Here is a 19,518-nt window from a genome sequence, read left to right on the forward strand (position 1 = left end):
TCCCCAGGTCCCACGTTAGCCAGATGCACAAGGGGGCGCACACGTCTGGAGTTCGTTTGCAGAGGCTGGAAGCCCTGGCGCGCCCATTCTCTCTCTCTCCCTCTATCTGTTGCTCTCAAATAAATAAATAAAAAATTTTAAAAAATATGTGCTCAAGGCTGGAGAGATGGCTTGGTGATTAAAGATGCTTGCTGGCAAAGTCTGATGGCCTTAGTTCAGTTCCCTAGTACCCATGTAAAGTCAGATACATGAAATGGTGCAGGTGTCTGGAGTTGGTTTGTAGAAGTTGCAGGAGATCCTTGTGTACCCATCTTCTCTCTCTCACACACACACACATACATACAAAATTTGTGCTGGCATGTAGACTTAGTAAAGAAGCAAATGAACATTGTTCACGGACACTTGTGCATTAGGACATCCATGGGCTCTGGGCACTCGAACATCACACTCGTGGGCCTTGCAAACGGAGACTGAGACCCTCAGTGGCTCCAGGCACACAAAGGATTATGAATAGTGTCTCGAGACACGCTGAAATAAAGTCAAAACATTAAACTACAAAATACACGTAGGGAACTCCACTGGGAAACTTCTGACCTTCCTCAGTTTTGCTAGTAAGTGGGAGTGCTCGTTCTCCTTTGGGTGCACAAAAAGTGTGGCAGCCTTGGCTCTGCAACACCAACTTAGTTCTCTGGTAAACTGGCTTTATCCTGAGATGGCAGGATAGTCCCATTTTGTAGATTCTTTCTGATCTCTTCTTAGACTGGTCCAGGCCACCTGGCTGGCTCCAGAGGAGCTAGGGTGGGCCCTGGCTGTCCCTTTCCAGGGCTGCGTGGAACTCCGTGCAGCTGCCTTCTGTAGTGGGCCGTGCAGAGGAAAAGAGGGGGCAAGCCCATGGCTCCTGAGACCTCTGCAGCATGCCTGCCCTTGCAGGGGATAACTAGCTTGACTGGGCCCTAGACTTCTGAGAAGGTTCATGCGGGAAATCAGTGGTCTGGAAGTGAGATCCGCGGGAGCTAAAAACTCAATGGTCACCTCCATAATCGTGGTCAGACTCACTTGTGCTGGGCTTGGATTCCACACATCCCTCACATCAACCTCCGGGGCATGACACACCTTTATTTTTGCGAAAAAAAAATTTTCTTTTGAGTAAGCCAAGTCTGTAGCTCTAGCTGAGGATGACCTTAAACTTCTGATCCTCCTGCCTCTACCTTTGCAAGTGCTGGTATTGTAAGTGCACCACCATGCCGGTTTCATGCAGTGCTGGAGAGCAAATCCAGGCCTTTGTCCAGCGGAGCTATGCCCCCAGCCCCTGTGACTCAGGATGTGCTAGTGTTTAAAACAATTCGGCAACTGTACTCGAGTGGGAAAGCTGATGTGTCACTTCCCATAAAGGGATGCTGAGTCCCTCTGGTCTTGGTGACCTTGTGGGGCGGGCACATTCCACCTCTCAGCAACCCAATCCCTAATGTATTTAACTCCAAAGACGTTCGATCTGAGTGGAACCGTTCATATTTAACACCACTATAAGAATGGGTCATTTGGGAACTAAGAAAAGGACTCATTGGGTGAAATGCTTGCCACTAAGCTTAAGGACCTAAGTTCATATGCTCAGTCCACACATAAAAGCCGGGTGTAGCGGCGCATGCCTGACAGGCTGACCTGGCAGCCCAGGGAGGTGGAGACAGGAGAACCCCGGGACATGCTCGTCAGTTCATCTAGCTGAACCAGTGAGCTCCAGGTTCTACGAGAGACCGTGTCTCAACAACACAGAAGGCAACTGAAGAGGACATTTGTTGTTGGCTTCTGGTCTACACACATACACCATGCAAACGTGTGCCCATACTCATACAAACAGGCATACCACACACACAAAACAGAAAAAAAGGCAATCTGGGCTGGAGAGATGGCTTAGTGGTTAAGGCACCTGCCTGTGAAGCCAAAGGACCCAGGTTTGATGCCCCAGTATCCACGCAAGCCAGATGCACAAGGTGGCGCGTGAATCTGGAGTTCACTTGCAGTGGCTAGAGGCCATGGTGCATCCATATTCTCTTTCTCTCTCTTTCTCCCTCTCAAATAAGTAAATGAATATTTTTTTTAAGAAAACAAGCAATCTGCTTCCTGGGGTCCCAGGTGCCAAGGCTCTCATGACTGTAGGGTTTTTTTTTTTATTGTTATTGTTTTATTTTTTCTTGCAGAATGTAGACTAAAACTTGTCAGGTTGTTCCTGGAAGAGACAGAAGCAAGAGTTCAAGAAAGAGTGCCAGAGCAGGGGTGGGAAAAGGGATGCCAAGTTCTCGGGGCTTTGATCCCCTCCCACTCTCTGTAAGCCAGGTCTCGGCCTCCCCCAGGCAGGTGAGGTGAGTTCTCCGGCTCCATCTGGTTTCCCCCACTTGATCCCTGGCCGCTCTGCCTCAGCAGGATCAGCAAGAGCAACAGAGGTCAGGTGTGTTTGCCTAAGCCAGGGGAGGAGCTTTGGAAATACGTGTCTCCAGGCCATAATGAGGAGGAATGGCCACCTCCTGCCATTAGTGTGATTCATTGCTGTTGCAGCTGAGCTCCAAGGGGGTGGAATTAGCCAGCGCAAGCCAAACACCTGCTGGGTTTTTGGAACCAGCCCCAGCCCTATGGCTGATTGCACAATAGTGGTTACCTGCCAAGGTGTGATGGCAGGGCAGGTGATGCTGTGATCGGATGTCCTGAAGGACTCAGGGTGCTGAGCAGGAGGGGCGGACCCTCACCTAGTTCCAGAAGAGTGTTTCTGGCTTGAGTCTGGCCCCTTTTCTCTAGCTTCGTGACCTTTAGCAGACCCCAGCCTCTTTGCCAGTTTCCTTCTTGCAAGGTGATGTCTTTCCCCTGTAGAGTCAGCTAGGCACCCTACTACCCACGTGACCTGGGAAGGTGACCTGAGGCCACAGTGACCTCTACTATACACTGGACCCATCCATGTCTTTCTATTGCTTACTTGGTCAAAGCAATACAGTGGACATACAAACACAGCTTTCTACATATAAGCATCGTATTATCAATGTCGGCATCATTTCTATGCAAGGGCTACCTCCTTCATAGCAGGCCTCCTGTCTGCGGGTTAGACCAGGCCTTGATTTCTGACTTGTGCACATATCACCTGTGGTTCCCACTCTTTGTGAAATATGAGTCACAGAGCCTGCTTGGCTGAGGTGTTGGAAGAAGCAAAACAAGTCTTTGGAACTCTCCAGAACTATGCAATGGATGGGACTATTACCAAGTGAGGGGACTTGGGCTCCAGGCTCAGTGAAGATACAAGCATTGAGCAGTTACTGTGACTTGAACCTTCCCAAGTGCCAGGACAGATGTGATGTGTACAGTAAATGAATCACAGGATCGCCTAAGGGCCATGGGGGCCACATCCATGGAGTCCAGAGGTAACAGAAAGGATGGGTGGGCTTGCTCCCAGGGTTTTCCAGAGATGGCAGGCCCAGCTGCCACTCAGAGAGGAGAAGGTAAGGGCAGCCACTGTAGAGAAATGCCCCTGTTCAAGGTCAAGGCCAAGGCCAGGCATGACTTCTTTAAAGTCAAAAATGCATTTCTCTCCAGGTGTTCACTGTGGGGGAGGTGGGGTTAATGGATTTGCCCTTGCCACCAGCTGGTGACTTTGACTCTCAGTGTGTATTGCCCTTTGGCAGCTCCCAGGACCTCTGTGACCCTGAGCTTGGGCCATCTTGAAGGCCACACTTGAAGACTGGATCCTCTAGGGCCCACCTCCTCGACGTCCCGCCTTATAAGACCCCAGTGACCTGGCAGCTGTGGTCACAGCCAGTGACAGGAGCCTGCACTTCTCAGGGCTCAGACCTTCTGGGCCGTGCAGACGGGGCCTTAGAAGGAGCGGTTGCCTTCCATGCCTGGTGGCTACAGGAGGACCACACCACCTTGGAGGACCAGCCGGAGCTGAGAGCTGGGTTTTTCTTGGGGACCTCTTGCTTCTGCCCATTTGATACTCCTTTCAAGCTGAGAGTCAACACCATGGATAAATTGTCCGGGAGCCTAGAGTTCAAGGCCATGGACTCTGACAGGCACACCCTCAAAGCCCCGGCTGGTGGAGCTGGAAGGCTGGTGCTGAGGGTCTCTGCTCTGGGGCTTCTTGTGAACCCCAGGGAGACGTTCAGCCTGTTACCTAGCCATGCGCCAGTGCAATGCTGACTGCACAAGTCATGGCCCTCAGACTTAAGTGGGACCTGCTCTTAGGCAGGAGATGGGAGGCTGAGGCACAACCACTGAGGACATTGTCCCAGTGGACATGAAGGGATGCAAGAGGGATTCTAGGCACAGGAACTCCCTCTCTCTGTGTCCCAGAGGCTTTCCATGTCTCTTGATCTTGGAAGGGCACAGTTGCATGCCCCTCAGGAGCTCTTCCCTGGAGCAATCAGAGAAGGAGAGCTGGAGGCTCTTGGTCTGCCCTCTACATTTCTGACACAGCTTTTGAGTAGCGTTTCTACCTCTTGTTGGCCTTGCGACACTGCAAGGTGGAAAACTGAGGCCAAAACACTGGTGGGAAGAGCATGTTGCTTAGATTTCCCTGTGGAGGAAAGGAGGCTTGGGGCCAGTGGTGGTGGCTGGTGAGAATCCTGCTCGGGAGTCCGGGGAGGGGAAGCGGCCGTCAGGGAGCCTGCCACAGAGCTTGTCTGGGGCCTCAAGCCAGGTGAAGGGATCGTGGTGAGTATTCTTGTCTCTTATGGTCCTGGCTCAGGGTAGAGAGTGGTTCTGCCATTACTGGGATCTTCTTTGGCTAAGCACTTCATCTAATCTCCTCCCCAGGCAAGTCTGCAAGGTAGGTATTACCATGCATTGCACAGATGGCTGAAGTCTATCCCCAGGCTCCCTGGGTCTGAAGGACAGGGTCAAGATGCAAATGGATGTAAGCGGGGATAGAATGGCCTTTAGGGGGAGTGTGTGCATGGTTACACTGCCCAGCTGCTTAGGGGAGTGTGGGTGAGCCAAGGACTCTGTGTAGAGAACTAGGATGTGTCAGAGAGGATGTTTTGTTCCCAGGGCCAGCTAGGCCCCAATGGCCTTGGCCAGCTGAGAGAGGGCATGGGAGCGATCTGAGGAATGGCTTGAGTGAGGTATGCAGGGCAGAGCTTCTGCGACTCTTAACCAGCAGCCATGGAGGTATCCCATTCTGGGGGCGGGGGTGTCAGGGCAGGGGTGAGCAGAGCAGGAATGGGGTGCTGTAAGAGCCCCGAAAGGACTTTGGGGGAGCTGTTGGCAAAGCGAGGGTGCAGCGTGCTTGCTGCCTCTGCAGGAGAGCAAAAACCAGGCCCAGTTATGTAACAGGTGGGCAGCGCGGGAAGAGGGCTGCTATGCCGCTGGCAAAAAATGCTCTCACCTCTCCGGGACTGACTGGTTTCTTTACCTAAACTGAGAGTTCATTACCTGTCATCCAGGCCCCGGGGACCCAGGAATGAACGAGAGTACATCCTTGTCCTCCTACAACTTCCATTCTACTTGGGAGCGAGATGGGCAAGCTGAGGAAAACACGGAGCTTGTCAGACAGTGCCAAGGGCGTCAGGGGAGAAAAGAAAGCTGGGCAGGGAGGTTAAAATGCTGTGGGGTGGGGTGAAAATTTTAGACAGGGATGCCAAGGAGGAGTTTCTGAGTTAGACCTGAGGAAAGACATGAGGGCAGCGTGAGCTTGGGCAGGAACTCTCTGGAGGTGAAGTGCTCAGAAGCAACATCTTAAGAGAGCCTTAGGGGGCTGCTGAGGGGCCTGTCAGCACAGCTGGAACTGAGCAATGAGCGGGAAAGTTGGAGACAGGGTCAGAGAGGCCCCAGGGGTGAGATTCAGAAGAGACGCTGACAGGATTTGGGTTTCAAGTTGGTACTGAGTCTGAGGCTGGAGAATTTATTTTAAAGCAAGAGTCTTCTTTTAAAAAAAAATTTTTATTCATTTTTATTTATTTATTTGAGAGTGACAGAGAGAGAAAGAGGCAGATAGAGAGAGCGAGAGAGAATGGGCGCGCCAGGGCCTCCAGCCACTGCAAACGAACTCCAGACACGTGCGCCCCCTTGTGCATCTGGCTAACGTGGGTCCTGGGGAGCCAAGCCTCCAACCAGGGTCCTTAGGCTTCACAGGCAAGCGCTTAATTCCTAAGCCATCTCTCCAGCCCCCTAGAGAATTTTTGTAAGCAACATTCTGGATGGGAACATAGTCTGTTAGGAAAGGTGGTACCTTCCTTCATAGCACTGGGGCTTGGAGGGAACACAGAGCTGGTGTGGGGATCTAGCAGAGACCTGCCCTTTCCTAGAGACTCCGATGCAATGTTCGGACAAGCCACTTTTAAAGTCCCTTCTCACTCAGCTGTCTTAATTCTCCACGTGTTTGGCTTGGGGAATTTCCACTGGGCAGCTCCGTTCCAAGAGTGCACATTTGTGCTTAGGGACACACAGCAAGGCCATTGGGTTGGGTTGACCCCAGCCTCACAGGTAACTAGCCTAGGGTCAAGTCTGCTGGCTCAGGACCTCAGGACAATCCCCAGCCCATCCAAAGACACCAGCCTCCATTTCAAAGCTTTTCTAGCTGGTGGGTCCCTGGGGAGGGAGGTCTTTAGTTCTTCTCTTCGGGTAGGAGGGGTTGCTAGGGAAGGACAGAGAAGCCAGACCCTATACAGGAGGAGCCATGCCATTCCAGCACCATCTCATGAGCAGGGAGAGCAGACTGTGGTCCTGTCTGAGTCGGCCACACAGAGACTTCCTGTGGTGGCCTTGGTCTGGACACATCACAAGGACTCTGGGAGCCAGCAGATGGCTTCCCATTCCCTCCCCCACTAGATCTTAGCACCATCCCTCCCAGGGACTGGAACTTACACTGCTTTCCAGACACTCTCTTGGCACTGGGTGGCAGCCCATGGGATCTCATCAGGGCAGGACATCCGGCTGAGTCCTCAGGTGTGTCAGATGGGTATGACATCACACTTAGAGCAAGTCCTTGGAGCTAGGTGAAGGGCTCTGGGGTAGGAAAGGTAGGGCACACAGAAGCACTCCCAAACCAGCTTGACTCAAGCCTCTGCCCAGCTATCAGAATGGTACAACCCCAGGACCAGCCAGAGAATGTCCACCCAGCACCCTGCCCCATTGCAGGGAACTCCTAGCTACAGAATGGGCCTGAAGACAGACATCACGATGACAGCAAAGTTGGGTGTGGGGAGAGGATAAAGATTCAGCCCTGGCTACATGAAGGGTGGGTGCCCACATGTGCCCTTGAACGTCTTTCCTGAGCTACCAGACTGAGATTGGCCAAAGGGGGCTCTGGTCCTGCTGGCTTGTGTTGGGTCAGTGCCCTCCTGGCAACCTTCTTGGGCACCAGGCTGCAGGGGAGGGCTGCAGCAATAAGGTCCCTGGGAAGAGAGGGAAGCAGGGCTATGACTTCCTCGGCTGCCACTTGCTGTGCCCTTCCTCAGGGAACAAGGAGAGGTTACAGTCTTTTCTCCCACCCTCACATGGGTGGCTCCCTTGCCCCAGCCAGTCCAAGCAGGCAGACGCAGGGTAGGGACACCCTCCCCAGCTCCACCTCCCGCTTAGGTCTTCCATCTAGCGCATAGGGAAGGAGTGTCACTCTGCTATCCAGGCCCCAGGGAACTGCAGGCACTCCCAGCCGTAGCTCACGTGTGCCTCCAACAGTGCCAGCGGCTCCCACCATGGACAGGTGGTACCTGGGTGAGTCCCCCAAGCCTGTCCCTCTCTGCCCTCTCTAGCTCGGACATGGCGACATTCATCACTTCCAAACACACCCACAGGCTCCCCAGAAGCATGGGAAAAGCCGATCAGGAGAAGCAGGCTGTCTAACAAGGGTATCTTAATACGGAGTCTGGGCCTGCTGTGATATGCAGAGGCTGGGAAATCACTTCTCCGGCAACCTCCTCATCTGTCTGTCCTCCTGTCTGTCCATCTGGCTTCAGACACTCCGAAGCCAATCTACTGACTTCAAGTCTCCTTCCAGTGTTGAGTCCCCTGTCTGCTAGCTACTGCTTTCTGGAAGGTGATGTGACTTCTCTGTGCCTTGGTCTCTTCAGAAGATGATGACATTAACCTCCTCATGCTATAGAGTCTATGGCATAGGTTCCACCATGTGTTGGAACAGTGCCACACAATAGCTATCTATCATCATCATCTGTCTGTCTGTCTGTCATCTATCATCAAAATATCTGTTAGCCATTCATCTGTCACCTATCTTTCTATGTGTCATCAAGCCAGCAATATAGCTATCATTAGTCTTTCTATCATCTACCCATCTTCTATTTTTCTACTTAACTATTTCCTCTTTCTGCCTATTCTCTATCATCAATATATCTATAATCTATCTGTCCATGTCATCAATCTATCAATTGATCTATCTTTCTGTCATCTAGCTTTCTAAATTTCATCTACTTTTATTTTATTTTTTGGTTTATTTTTATTTATTTATTTGAAAGTGACAGACAGAGAAAGAAAGAGGCAGAGAGAGAGACAGAATGGGCGTGCCAGGGCTTCCAGCCACTGCAAATGAACTCCAGACACATGTGCGCCCCTGTGCATCTGGCTAACGTGGGTCTTGGCGAATCAAGCCTTGAACTGGGGTCCTTAGGCTTCACAGGCAAGCCCTTAACTGCTAAGCCATCTCTCCAGCCCTCACCTACTTTTAAAATGTATATATTATTTATTTATTTGAGAGGGAAGGGGAAAGGAGAGAGAGGGAGAAAGAGACTGGGCATGACAGGACCTCCAGCCACGCAAATGAACTCCAGACACATATACCACCTTGTGCATCTGGCTTATGTGGGTCCTGGGGAATCGAACCTGGTTCCTTAAGCTTTGCAGGCAAGAGCCTTAACAGCTAAGCCATCTCTCCAGCCCTCCATCGACTTCTTATCCTTTAATCCAGAAATAACCCATGGTGGCTTACAAAGATAAAGCCTTCTAAAGTGATCTGATGGGTGGAGCAAGGCAAGTTGTCTTGGGCAAAAAATGACAATAGCTGCAGCAACATCCGGGGGAGGGGAGACAGGACTTGGATGTACTAGCTCTGGCTCTGCCCTTTGCTGTACTCCAGGGCAGGCACGACTCTCCATCTCCCTGCCCTCAGGGTTTCTGCTCTATCAGGGGGATACCCATGGAACAAACTTCTCCAGGGGTGGCTGGGGAGGCGCATATTCAGCCTCAATTTCTTCATCTGTGAAATGGAACTAATGGAGAATAAATGGGGATCATGAATGTCAAGAGCCTGCCATGTGGTCCCCCATTATCACACCTTAGTACTGGTGTTGGTTTTCATGAGCACATGTCATTGGCTCTGAAAGTACAGGAAAGCCACATGAGCGCCCAAACCACAGGTCTGCATGGCCACCACATTGTCCCTCTCCCCCATTTGCATTTGCTTTTAGCGCAGGGTGGTTGCTTTTTCCAAGTTTCACAGCTACCCTTAAACGAAACACCAATGCCTGTCATTTCTCAGTCAGGGCAAACAGAGCAGTGACAATGCTCTTGATTTGTTCATCCCAGTCCTCATAATTGCCCTGCATCCCAGGTGCATTGTCCACTGTACAGATGGGGATACTGAGGCCCAGTGGCAAGTGGGTTGACAAAGGCTGCATGATCAGCAAGCAGAAGACACAGGGCATGAAATCCGGTGTCTGTCCATTCCCTACTGCTGCCTCAGTGGGACTCATGGACAGAGCCTGTGCCTGGGGCCACTGTCCACCGCCCTGTGCTTTGTCTGACTCTACTGTCTAGAACACGCAGTGCCTGCATCAAAGTCCCTAAGGGGACAGTCACAGGAGGGCAGCAGTATGTGGAAAGTAACTGACCCTCTGAACCAAAGGCAAGAAGATGTGATTCTTCTAGTCTTCCCTCTCCTCTCACTAGTTGTATTACTTTGGGCAAGGCCCCTAATTTCTATTTCAGACGTCTCATTTGTCAAATGCTGAACTAATGCAAGTTAAGGAGGAAGGCCATATAGGAAAGTGCTCTTGGAAGCCTTAAGAGCAAAGCCTGGGCGGGCCTCTTTCAGAAAGAGCCTGAGTGCACGGTGGACAGCTGGCGACTCCGAGCAGCCTTTCATGGCCGTAGGAGGGCGTGGGGGCGCTAGGGCAAAACATCAAGGATGACAGAGCGTTTCTGACCGAGGTGTCAGCCGTTAGATGTGGCATTCGAATGAGTAAGAGAAGCCAGGACAGACCCTGGGGTAGCAGAGCCAGAAGATACCAGGGCTCCTCAGAGGGTTGAGGTGTGGGAGGGTGCCCCCCTCCATGAACCACAAATGCCATGTGCGGTCAGCTGCAACAGTGGTGTCTACAGGGATTGGTGGGAGGTCACTGCTGGGCTGGGGATCCTCTCCTGCCCTTGGGCCTCCTCACTGCCACGTCCACTAAGTGCATCTTGAAACTTCCACTTCCCCATCCCACTGCCAGCTGCGGCTTCCCCAGCTGGTGGAAGAATACAGCTGCCGCCCATCCTGGCCTTGTGCTCTGGAAATTTCCTTTGGGAGGGCCTGGAAACTGCAGCCAGCTCCTCCCTGCCCTGCTCCCCCAACACCTCCCCTTGCCTGGCTCAGCAAGAGCCCCTCAGTGCGCGCTGGGCTTTTCTTGTGACCAGGGTAAATATTACACCTTGGATCGTTAATGTTTAATGCCCCCCACCTCGGCCCAGACCACACCAAGGCAGACACTTGTCCCCCGAAGTAGAGGTGGCAGGAAGCGGACGGTGGAGACTTGTGGCTGGGGAAATGGCAGGGTTGTCAACGACAGATGACGGTGAGTGTGAATGCATGTGAGGCGAGCTGGGTTGAATTGTACCCACTGCCTTTGGGGTGGGGGAATCTGCTGGATCTCACCCTCTGGTTCCCAGCCAGCCTCCTCTCTGGAAAACTGCACTTTGAAAGAGGAACTTGCTTCAGCCAGCCCCACGGAAAAAATAGCTTGAATGGCCGAACTTCCGGGCTGCCAAAGCAATGGGGGGTGGGTGTGACTTTTTGCTTGTTTTGGTTATTGAGACAGGGTCTCGCTCTGTAGCCCAGGCTGGCCTCAAATTCACTATGTTGCTCAGGCTGGCCTTGAATTCACAGTAAGTCTCCTGCCTTCGCTTCCTAAGTGCTGGGATTGCAGGCACAATCCACCACTTGGCCCTCCATGACTTGCCAGTGTGTTTCTTCCCCCTCTTCAAGAACTTTGAGCAGGAAGTGGTTGGGGTCTGCCTGGGGTAGGAGCCTTCTCCAGCAGGCTTGGGGTGAAGGTTAACCCTCTCAGCATCCTGGGATGGGGTCTAACTCGGGCCTGGAGTCCAACAGGGTCCTGGGTTCTTAATGGATCTAACAAGGAGGCAGTGCTGGTGGGGGGAAAACTCATGGAAGCCCCTGGGGGAAGGGAGAGGATCTAGGTGAAGCTCCGATACTAACTTCCCATGTGACCTTGAACAAGATAGAAGCAGGGAAGTCGGCCTTGAAGGCCTTCTGCATGAGCCTGGGGCTAGGTCCCAAAAGCCTCCTCTCAGCTTTTGGCCATCCTGACCAAGTGGTACCTGAGATCCGACTCCTCCCAGCCACAGGGGACAGCTGGGTTCACCACGCCTGAAGGTTGCCTAGTGCCCAGACACAGTTCCACACAACCTGGGAGCTGCTGGCTTGCACGTTCCTTTGGGCACTTCTCTCCTGGTGCCAAGAAGGGGCTTCAGCGGGGCAGCAAAGGCCATAGCTGCTGGAAGGATTTCGGCTTTGCTGGCCAGGCCACTTTTAGCATTCCCAGGGCAAGTGCACTGAACTCACGGGGCTGGGGCCGGGGAGGGGTGCAGAATAGGTAGTTGTTGGCTGTGTAGTGAGAGAAGCCACAAGAAGCCAACTCCAGACAGCTTGACCTAGAAAGGTCTAGAAAAGTTTCTTTCCTGCCACCTGGGACCTAAAACCCAGACGCATAGTGACCTCCTGCTTGGCTTCAGATTCCAGCTCAGCACCTTACCTGTGTGACCGTGGATGGCTTACGTACCCAGTCCATCCCCTGACCCGCTCATAGGCTGTGCAATGACACAGCACCTTATAGCCTGAATGAAGCTGATGTTTTATTAGCTTTGGCTGGCATATGCAAATACCATGAATTTATGTCTCTTAAACAAGTTTGTACTGGGCTGGAGAGCTCAAGGGTTACAAAGCCTGATGGCTAAGGGTTTAATTCCCTAGTACCCATTTAAAGCCGGATGCACAAAGGGACGCATTCAATCTGGAGGTCATTTGCAGTGGCAGGGGGCCCTGTGTGTCCACCCTCCTGATACCCCCCCACACACCATTCTCTTTCTCTGTTTGCAGATGGATTTTGTTTGTTTGTTTTGAGGATGGTATGATAAGAGGTAGGAATGAACTAAGGTCCAGTTCTGCATCCAGCCTCTTCTACTGGGACTTTAAAAAGTCTCTAGCCAAAGCCAGGCATAGTGGCGCACACCTTTAATACCAGCACTCGGGAGGCAGAGGTAGGAGGATTGCTGTGAGATCGAGGCCACCCTGAGACTCCAGGTCAGCCAGAGCTAGCTAGAGTGAGACCCTACCTTGGAAAACCAAAAAAAGAAAAAAAAAAAGTCTCTAGCCAGGCCTCAGTTCCCTCCTCCTGCTCTGTAAACTTGCAACTCTGTCTCACTCATCCATTTCACAGACTTCTTCCGGGCCTTGAGGTAGGTGAGTTATGTGGAGAGAGGTTCATGCAGTTTCTTGGCTGTGGGAGGAAGCCAGGGAGGACAGTGCCCTCCCGGGGATGCACGGGAGTCCTCCTGCAGACGGTACAGATCCATCTGGCTCCGGGGAGCCTGGGTGAGGTAGTGGAAGGTAGATTCCACACCACCCTGTCTTCCCAGTACTCTTCCCACAGCCTCCCCTTGCCCACCTGGACCCTTGGGGGCCAGCTGAGAAGGAAGGATGGGAATGCCCTCTGCGCTGTGTTGTGACATCTTGCTCATGTCACCCCCATGGTGTCTCTCCTCAGGTGGAAGCGCCCAGGGGCCTGTGGACCCTTTCCACTATGGTAAGGCAGCCTTCCCTTACCCTTGCCCAATCAGCTGGTCCTGGGCTCCCCAGCCCTGGGCTCTTGCTCTAACCCCAGCACCACAGGGTTTCTTCTGAGTGGGCTTGGGCTGTTTGCTAAGGGCGATGCCTACACCACCTCTCTCTCACACATTCTCTCTCTCTGGAGACTATGAGACCATCCGCAAAGGGGGACTGATCTTCGCTGGTCTGGCCTTCATCGTGGGGCTCCTCATCCTCCTAAGTAAGTGGTGACCACTGTATGTTAGAAGTGGGAGGCCAGCGGGGTGCTTCTCAGAGCCACCCAGCATGGTGACTTGCCAGACCCCCTCTCATTCCTTCCCCCTCATGATGCCTGGGAATAGCACGTTTGTCCAAGGCACCACCTAGTGGCTGAGGGAGGGGAGAGAGGATCGTTTCAAACTAGGAACTTGCTGGGGAAATGGGGGGGTGGCGGTGGAGGGGTGCAGGCACGGCCCAGATCTGGACACTTTCTGAAGTGTGTGCTATACCCTAGCTATCAGGTAACAGGCAGCACCACTCCAGGACCCTGCACCATGGTCAGCATTCGAGAGATGTAAGAGGGGTGAAAGCCCACTGGAAACAGTCAGGCTCAGCTGGGCCGCCATGTGTGACCCCCACTCCTGGAAAGCGAGCTGAGGGGGAGCACGCGGTCCTGGGTCCAGGCGCTGACTCACCATAGGCAGTTCGCTCATGTTAGGTGGAGCTGATCCTCCGGCCTCAGCATTAGGACTAGCATTCAAAGACAGCCACAGGGAAAGTACGTTGGGCAGGGTCTGGGATAGCCATGGAGGGCTTGGGGGTGGGGTGGGGAGAGAAAAACATTCTGACCTGTCTCCCAGCACCTGTGGGAACATGGCAGGTGCATCACAAATGTTTGTCGCTATGTTTTGGTGCAACCATGAGAAAAATGCCAGCATCACTGAAGAGACCCTGTGGAGCAAACACGCCTCTGTGTTCTGGAATTTTGTCCCTGTGGCTCTGTCTGAGGTCTGGCCTGTGCTGTCTGCCTCGCTGAGGTCAAGCACACTGATTTGGAGGCCAAGGACTCAGCTCTGGACTTACTGCCATCCTTCGCCATCCAGTGTAGATTGAGAAGCTGCTCGGTCCCCAACACTGGGCTGGTGGCACCAGGAATCCTGGTCCAAGCTGACCCCCCCCCCAACACATTCATAGGTCTGCTACAGTGAATATTTATTGATCTACTGACTGATGAGTTGGCCCAGCCCTGCGTTTAGCAGAAACAGTCAAATGTGATACTGGGGGGTGGGAGGGAAGGAGGCTCCGAGGCTCCGGGGTCTCCTTGGAAAATGGAAACAAGCTTTCCCTTCTCTTCCCAAGGCAAGAGGTTCCGCTGTGGGGGTAGCAAGAAGCCCCGGTGAGTGTTGCTGGGGGACTTAGGGACAGGGTGGGAGAGGAGGACAGGAGGGAGGAATTTTCTGGGGTTTTATCTGGAGATGGGAGGAACAGCCCCCCACTTCAGGGGCTGTAGGCCTCTGACCTCTTCTGTCTTTGCTTCCCTATCCCAGGCAGGTCAGTGAAGATGAGCTGTGGCACCAGGTACGTTCCCTTCCGGGGGACAGCCAGGGGTGCATAGAGACTAGCGGGGAGGAACTTGGGGTTCGCCCATGGTCAGCAAGCTGGGCTGCCTCTATCATGTGTTTTTATAAGTGATGGCTGAGTGTCAGATGTGGGGTGTGTGATGTAGGGGGCTTCAGAGCAATCCACAAGAATAGTAAAAGAAAGAGGGCCACACACCCCACCCTAGTCCCAACAGCCTCCCTTTCAATCCCAATTCTGCCTTTGTCTTTCTAGGGCTGACTGTGCCCACCAGTGCAAGGGGCCCAAGGATGTCTGGTCTCTTGGCCTGTACCATTTCGTCTCTGTCACGGCCAGCTCTAGGGCTGAAGGACGCGTCGGGCTTGCTGTGACTCCCTGGGCGGGCACTCCTCCCGCCTCTGCTCCCTGGCCCTCTCCCTCCCCTCCCCATCCGCCGCCTTCTGTAATAGCCCACCCTCTTCTCCAAGTTGGAATACAAGTATAGTCTGGTTTCGCTGGTTTCCAGGTGTTTGCTGTAGCACACACGTGCCTGCGAAAGCAAGCTAAGCGTTGTCATCTGTAGTCCTCTGATCCCCGGCCTCTGGACTGACAGAAGCCCTGGAAACAGAGGCCTCGGCCTGGCTTCTCGATGTGGGGCAGAAGTCTGAAGGTGGTTGGGACTTCTGGGTCCTGCTGTGATCTCTGTGGGAGACGCCTCAAGCTGGACCCTCCCACGGGGGGCTTTGCTGCGGGTCGCTTCACACTGCCCGTGTGGCAGCTGTCTGTGGTCACAATTTGTGGGCTCCACAGTTTCCCCCATGTATATTACTGGCCAGATTGGGTGGGTCTGTGGTGTGGGCGGGAGGCTGAGGGGGCTGGTGTTGGGCCTCAGTATAGCTCTCAGACACCCCCACACACCAATCCTGTTGCTAAACTCAGGCCACCCTACTTGGGAATCTGAGGAACCCCGGCAGATCCCTTTCGATTTGGGTGCTGCCTTGGAGTGGACAGGGAGGACGATGCCACTTCTCAGGCTTGCTCCGGGCCCTCCCATCTGGGCAGAGACCTAGGAAGAGCCAGAGAGGCCATCCACCTCAGGCTCCAGGCCTGGCCAGCACCACCCTCTCTCTCAGAACAGAGTCCAGCGTCTACCTCCTTCCCTAGGAGGCCTCCTAGGAGACTGAAGGGGTGGAAAGCTCTACCTGCCCACGGATTTCTTCATCTGCATCTCAAAGCATCCCGGGGGGAGGGGCGTGGGTGGGAAATGTGTCTTACCAGAGCCAGAAAGGACCAGGGTGTGTTTGAACAAACCACAGAGGCAGATGGACCAACATCCCAGTTGGGACCAAAGCCCTCGGTCCTAACCACTGCTCACAGACCTGCAGGGAAAGAGAACGAAATAGATCACTTTTGTTTTATGAAAGGGAAACTGAGTCCTCCAAGAGAGGCAGTGACAGGCCTAGCCTGTGACACTGACACTCAGGTTGGCGATGGGTCCCCAGCACCCATCCATGGTCCGTGAGAAGACAGAATGCTGCGACCGGGAGGGTAGGCTGCCAGAGAATAGGAGTCCCACAGGGGAAAGCCTGGCTATTCAATTTAGCATCATATTGCTGAAAAGTTGTGACGTCACAGCTTAGTAGAACTGAGGGTTAGCATACGGGCTCTTGGGCTGCCTCAGGAAAGTGGGAGGAATAAGCAGGAGTAAAGCAGGCGTGGCGTGGTCTTTGGGGAGGAGCCGTGCTCCTGTAGCTTCCTGGGTGCCGCTGCAAGGCACATGACAAGAGGTGTTCCAGGCCTGTGGTTCCACCAGGAAGAAGTGGAGGTAGTGGACAGGAATCATATTTCTAGAACGTTCTATTCACCAACCTAAGGAGCCTGCATCACGGTAAGGGAATTCCAGATACTCTAGAGGGAAATGGTTCTGAGTGAATCACTTCCCCTCTCTCAGCCTATTGCAAAGCCCCATCATTGTCCTCTAAGCCACCAGATAGGCCCACTGGAGATGGACCTTGGGGTCTTCAGCTGACATTAAGGGCTGGTCATTTGTCACGATATTCTTTGGCAAGGAGAGCTAGGTGTGGGTCCAGCCAGTGTGGGCAAGAGGTTAGCTGGTGAGCCTGTCATTGTGTCCCTATGCTCAAGTACTTTTTGTTACTCTCACCCAGGCAGAGACCCAGTAAGCTCCTGGGTGACCCTTTGGAGTCCCAGGGCTGGGGAGCACTGGTCCAGGGCCTGTTCTACTCCCTGGCCAGGAGTCTTAGAAGCATTTCCTTTCACTCTACAGAAAGGTCACAGGGCCCTGGAGTTACTGAACTTGCACTTCACTTTGAGATTTGCCACAGTCCAAACCTGTGTGGAATCAGAGCTGGGAATTGTATTACTGTAAAATAGCCAGGACCTATCTGATGGTGCAGTTCCTCTTGGCACCACCAGAGGGAGACCGTGACTTACTCCTAGTCCCTTGCAATAGCGCACCCCCTCACCCTGACTTCCTGGAAGAGTTCTGCTCCTTTTGCATTGAGGCCCTACTTCCAGGAAGGCACTTGCATGCTCCAGGCTAGTTCTTGGCTGTGGGGTCATGAGCCCCACTCCTTACAAAAAACTATGTTATCTTCACTTTTCCCCCAAAGCCTATGGCAGTCATGAAACCAAACCCTATAGTTTGAATTAGCCCCATGACCAGGAGTTTGTCCAGGTGACCACCTCCAATCTCACCTTCTTCAACCCCCCAGGGGTGAAAGACCAAGGCTGAGGACCACACACTCTCCTTGGGTTGGGTGGCCTAGGCAGAGACCTTTCCAGCCTAGACTTGGTTTTCCCATCAGAAGTTGAGACCAGGATTGACTTACCCAGAGCATGGTACCTCCCCACCCGGGCTCAAGGCCCCAGCATTTCTAAGGTCTTTAGGATCTTGGGGGGCAGATCTCCTGGGTCTCAGAAATCTGAGTTCTGCTGACTCAGCAAGAAAGAGCCCCCCCCCCCCAAAACCGGGTGTGGTGGCACATGCCTTTAATCCCAGCACTCGGGAGGCAGAGGTTGGAGGATCGCTGTGAGTTCGAGGCCACCTGGAGACTACAGAATGAATTCCAGGTGAGTCTGAGCTAGAGTGAGATCCTACCTCAAAAAACCAAAATAATCATCATCATCATCATCATAATAATAATAATAAAAAAGAGGCAATCCTATGATTCACCTTGGATAGCTCCAGTGGCCCCACCTCTAGCAAAAGGAGGAACTCCCTCTAAAATTAGATGGGTCCCAGGGATGGACACTGAGCCTCCATCCCACCCCACGTTCTCTCCCTCCCCCACTCCTTGCTCAGGTCAACAGCTCTGCTACTGGGGACATGAATGGCCTTCCCACTAACCTGTAGTCTCGGGTGGTGGTGGCATGCCCCTTGCCGCATACCCTGCCTGACAGATGGCAGATGGCAGAAGCCTGGCCTGGTTGGGCAGAGGTTAACTACATGGCAGCTCTGTCCCCTGGTCATAAGAGGGTAGATCTATCAGCTTGGGCCTCAGAGCCGGGTCGCAGCCGCGTGGTCAGGGCACTAGGGAAGCCTGGGGAGGGGACAGCCGGGGGAGTGCCCGAGTGTCCCAGCCTCACGCCACACGGGGGACTCGGGCTGGGGGTGGGGGTGGGGTCAGTCTCCGGCTCGGAAGGAGCGTCCCAAGCTTACACTTGAGGATCTTGAGAGGCAACCCTATTTAGCACTGGGAACCGCAGTGCCCAGGGCTTTAGCCAAATTTTGGAGGGCCAAGGGAGGTGGCAACCGGAATTGCTCGGGGCAAGGTGGACTGCGTAGCTGGGAGGCGCTGGAACTCCACTCTTCAGTGGCTGTTTGCCAAGTCCCCGGTTGGCAGGTCTGAGCTGCCCTCCCCCCCCCTCCCCCCCGTGACCTTGAGTGACAACCTGGTCCAGTCTCCAGGCCCTAAAAGGCCTTGCATCGCCCAGTTGCCCAGTTGTGGTTCTCCTCTCTGTCTCTCAGCCTGGTTTCCTTTTCAGAGCCTCTCAAGGTGCACCCCAAAAGGCTGCTCTGTGTCACCTAGAGGGATTGCCCGCGTGAGCAGGGAAGGACAGTCAAAGAACAGGGTCATCTGTAGCTGGGGCAGCCTTGTATGGCTCCAGATCAGCTGCTGAGGCTCAGCACAGACCATGCTAGGAAAAGAGAAACTGGCTTCACTGGCAGCCTTGTCTTGGGCCTGCTGTGTGACCTTGGGAAGGTCCTTGTCTGTCTTTAGGTTTGGCTTTGGCAAAACAGGAGACAAAAAGTTCGAAGTTTCAGCCTTAAAAAGTTAAAGGACTGTGACTTTTAAGAGGAAGTCAGATAGCTGTAGAGAATCTGGAGGAGGAAAGCTGGGTACACACACCCACAAATGCACACCGGCCTCCTCCTGTTGGGAAGACAGAGGCCACAAGCAGAAGAGAGAATCTGCGGGGGTGGGGGGGAGGAGTTCCCAGAGCATGGTGAATTCTGTTTATTCCCTGAAAGGCTTGTCAATCAGTAACTGCAAATGTGTTCATGTAGCCTGCCCTGAACCCAGTGTCCTTGGAAGTGAACTAAATCACATTTCAGGTCTGTCTACAGACCATACAGTCTCTATGAAGTTAACAAAATGATTCGGGGTGGGGGGATCTGAGCCCTCAGGCAAACACTGTGGAGGCAGGGGCGCAGGAAGGAGGGCCAGGCTGTTCCAGGACCTTTCCTGACACCCACATCACTCTAAATCTGAAGATCACTGCTTACAAGCTACTCCAGGACAGGGATGGCATCTGGCACATCACACCCCTGCCGCCATCACCACCACCACCACACGCATACACACAAGTCTTCCTCCCAGTCCCATTCCAGCTCAGAGAAAGTGCTCAGTGTTTGTTGAGTGAGCACTCAGCTGGCTGACTAGAAGGATGCATGAGTCATGGCTCCCACCGCTGTACTGTGGGTGAGG

At 53.4% G+C, this 19,518-nt stretch overlaps 1 protein-coding gene across 2 annotated transcripts; it reads left to right on the plus strand.

Annotated features, from left to right (window-relative positions):
- Positions 1-7,571: 7,571 nt before the first annotated feature.
- On the plus strand, positions 7,572-15,079 carry Fxyd2 (FXYD domain containing ion transport regulator 2). Of its 2 annotated transcripts, none has more exons than XM_045145325.1 (6): positions 7,572-7,689; positions 12,969-13,007; positions 13,176-13,250; positions 14,369-14,405; positions 14,557-14,587; positions 14,843-15,079. In XM_045145325.1, the coding sequence occupies exons 1-6, from the start codon at positions 7,671-7,673 to the stop codon at positions 14,846-14,848; spliced, it is 207 nt and encodes a 68-aa protein (XP_045001260.1). In that variant the 5' UTR covers positions 7,572-7,670; the 3' UTR covers positions 14,849-15,079. The 2 variants fall into 2 exon arrangements, with proteins under 2 accessions (XP_045001260.1, XP_045001259.1); XM_045145324.1 differs by lacking the exon at positions 7,572-7,689 and adding an exon at positions 10,531-10,760.
- The last annotated feature ends 4,439 nt before the right edge of the window (positions 15,080-19,518 follow it).

The sequence above is a fragment of the Jaculus jaculus genome, chromosome 3 (genome assembly GCF_020740685.1).
Source record: "Jaculus jaculus isolate mJacJac1 chromosome 3, mJacJac1.mat.Y.cur, whole genome shotgun sequence".
NCBI lineage: Eukaryota > Metazoa > Chordata > Mammalia > Rodentia > Dipodidae > Jaculus > Jaculus jaculus.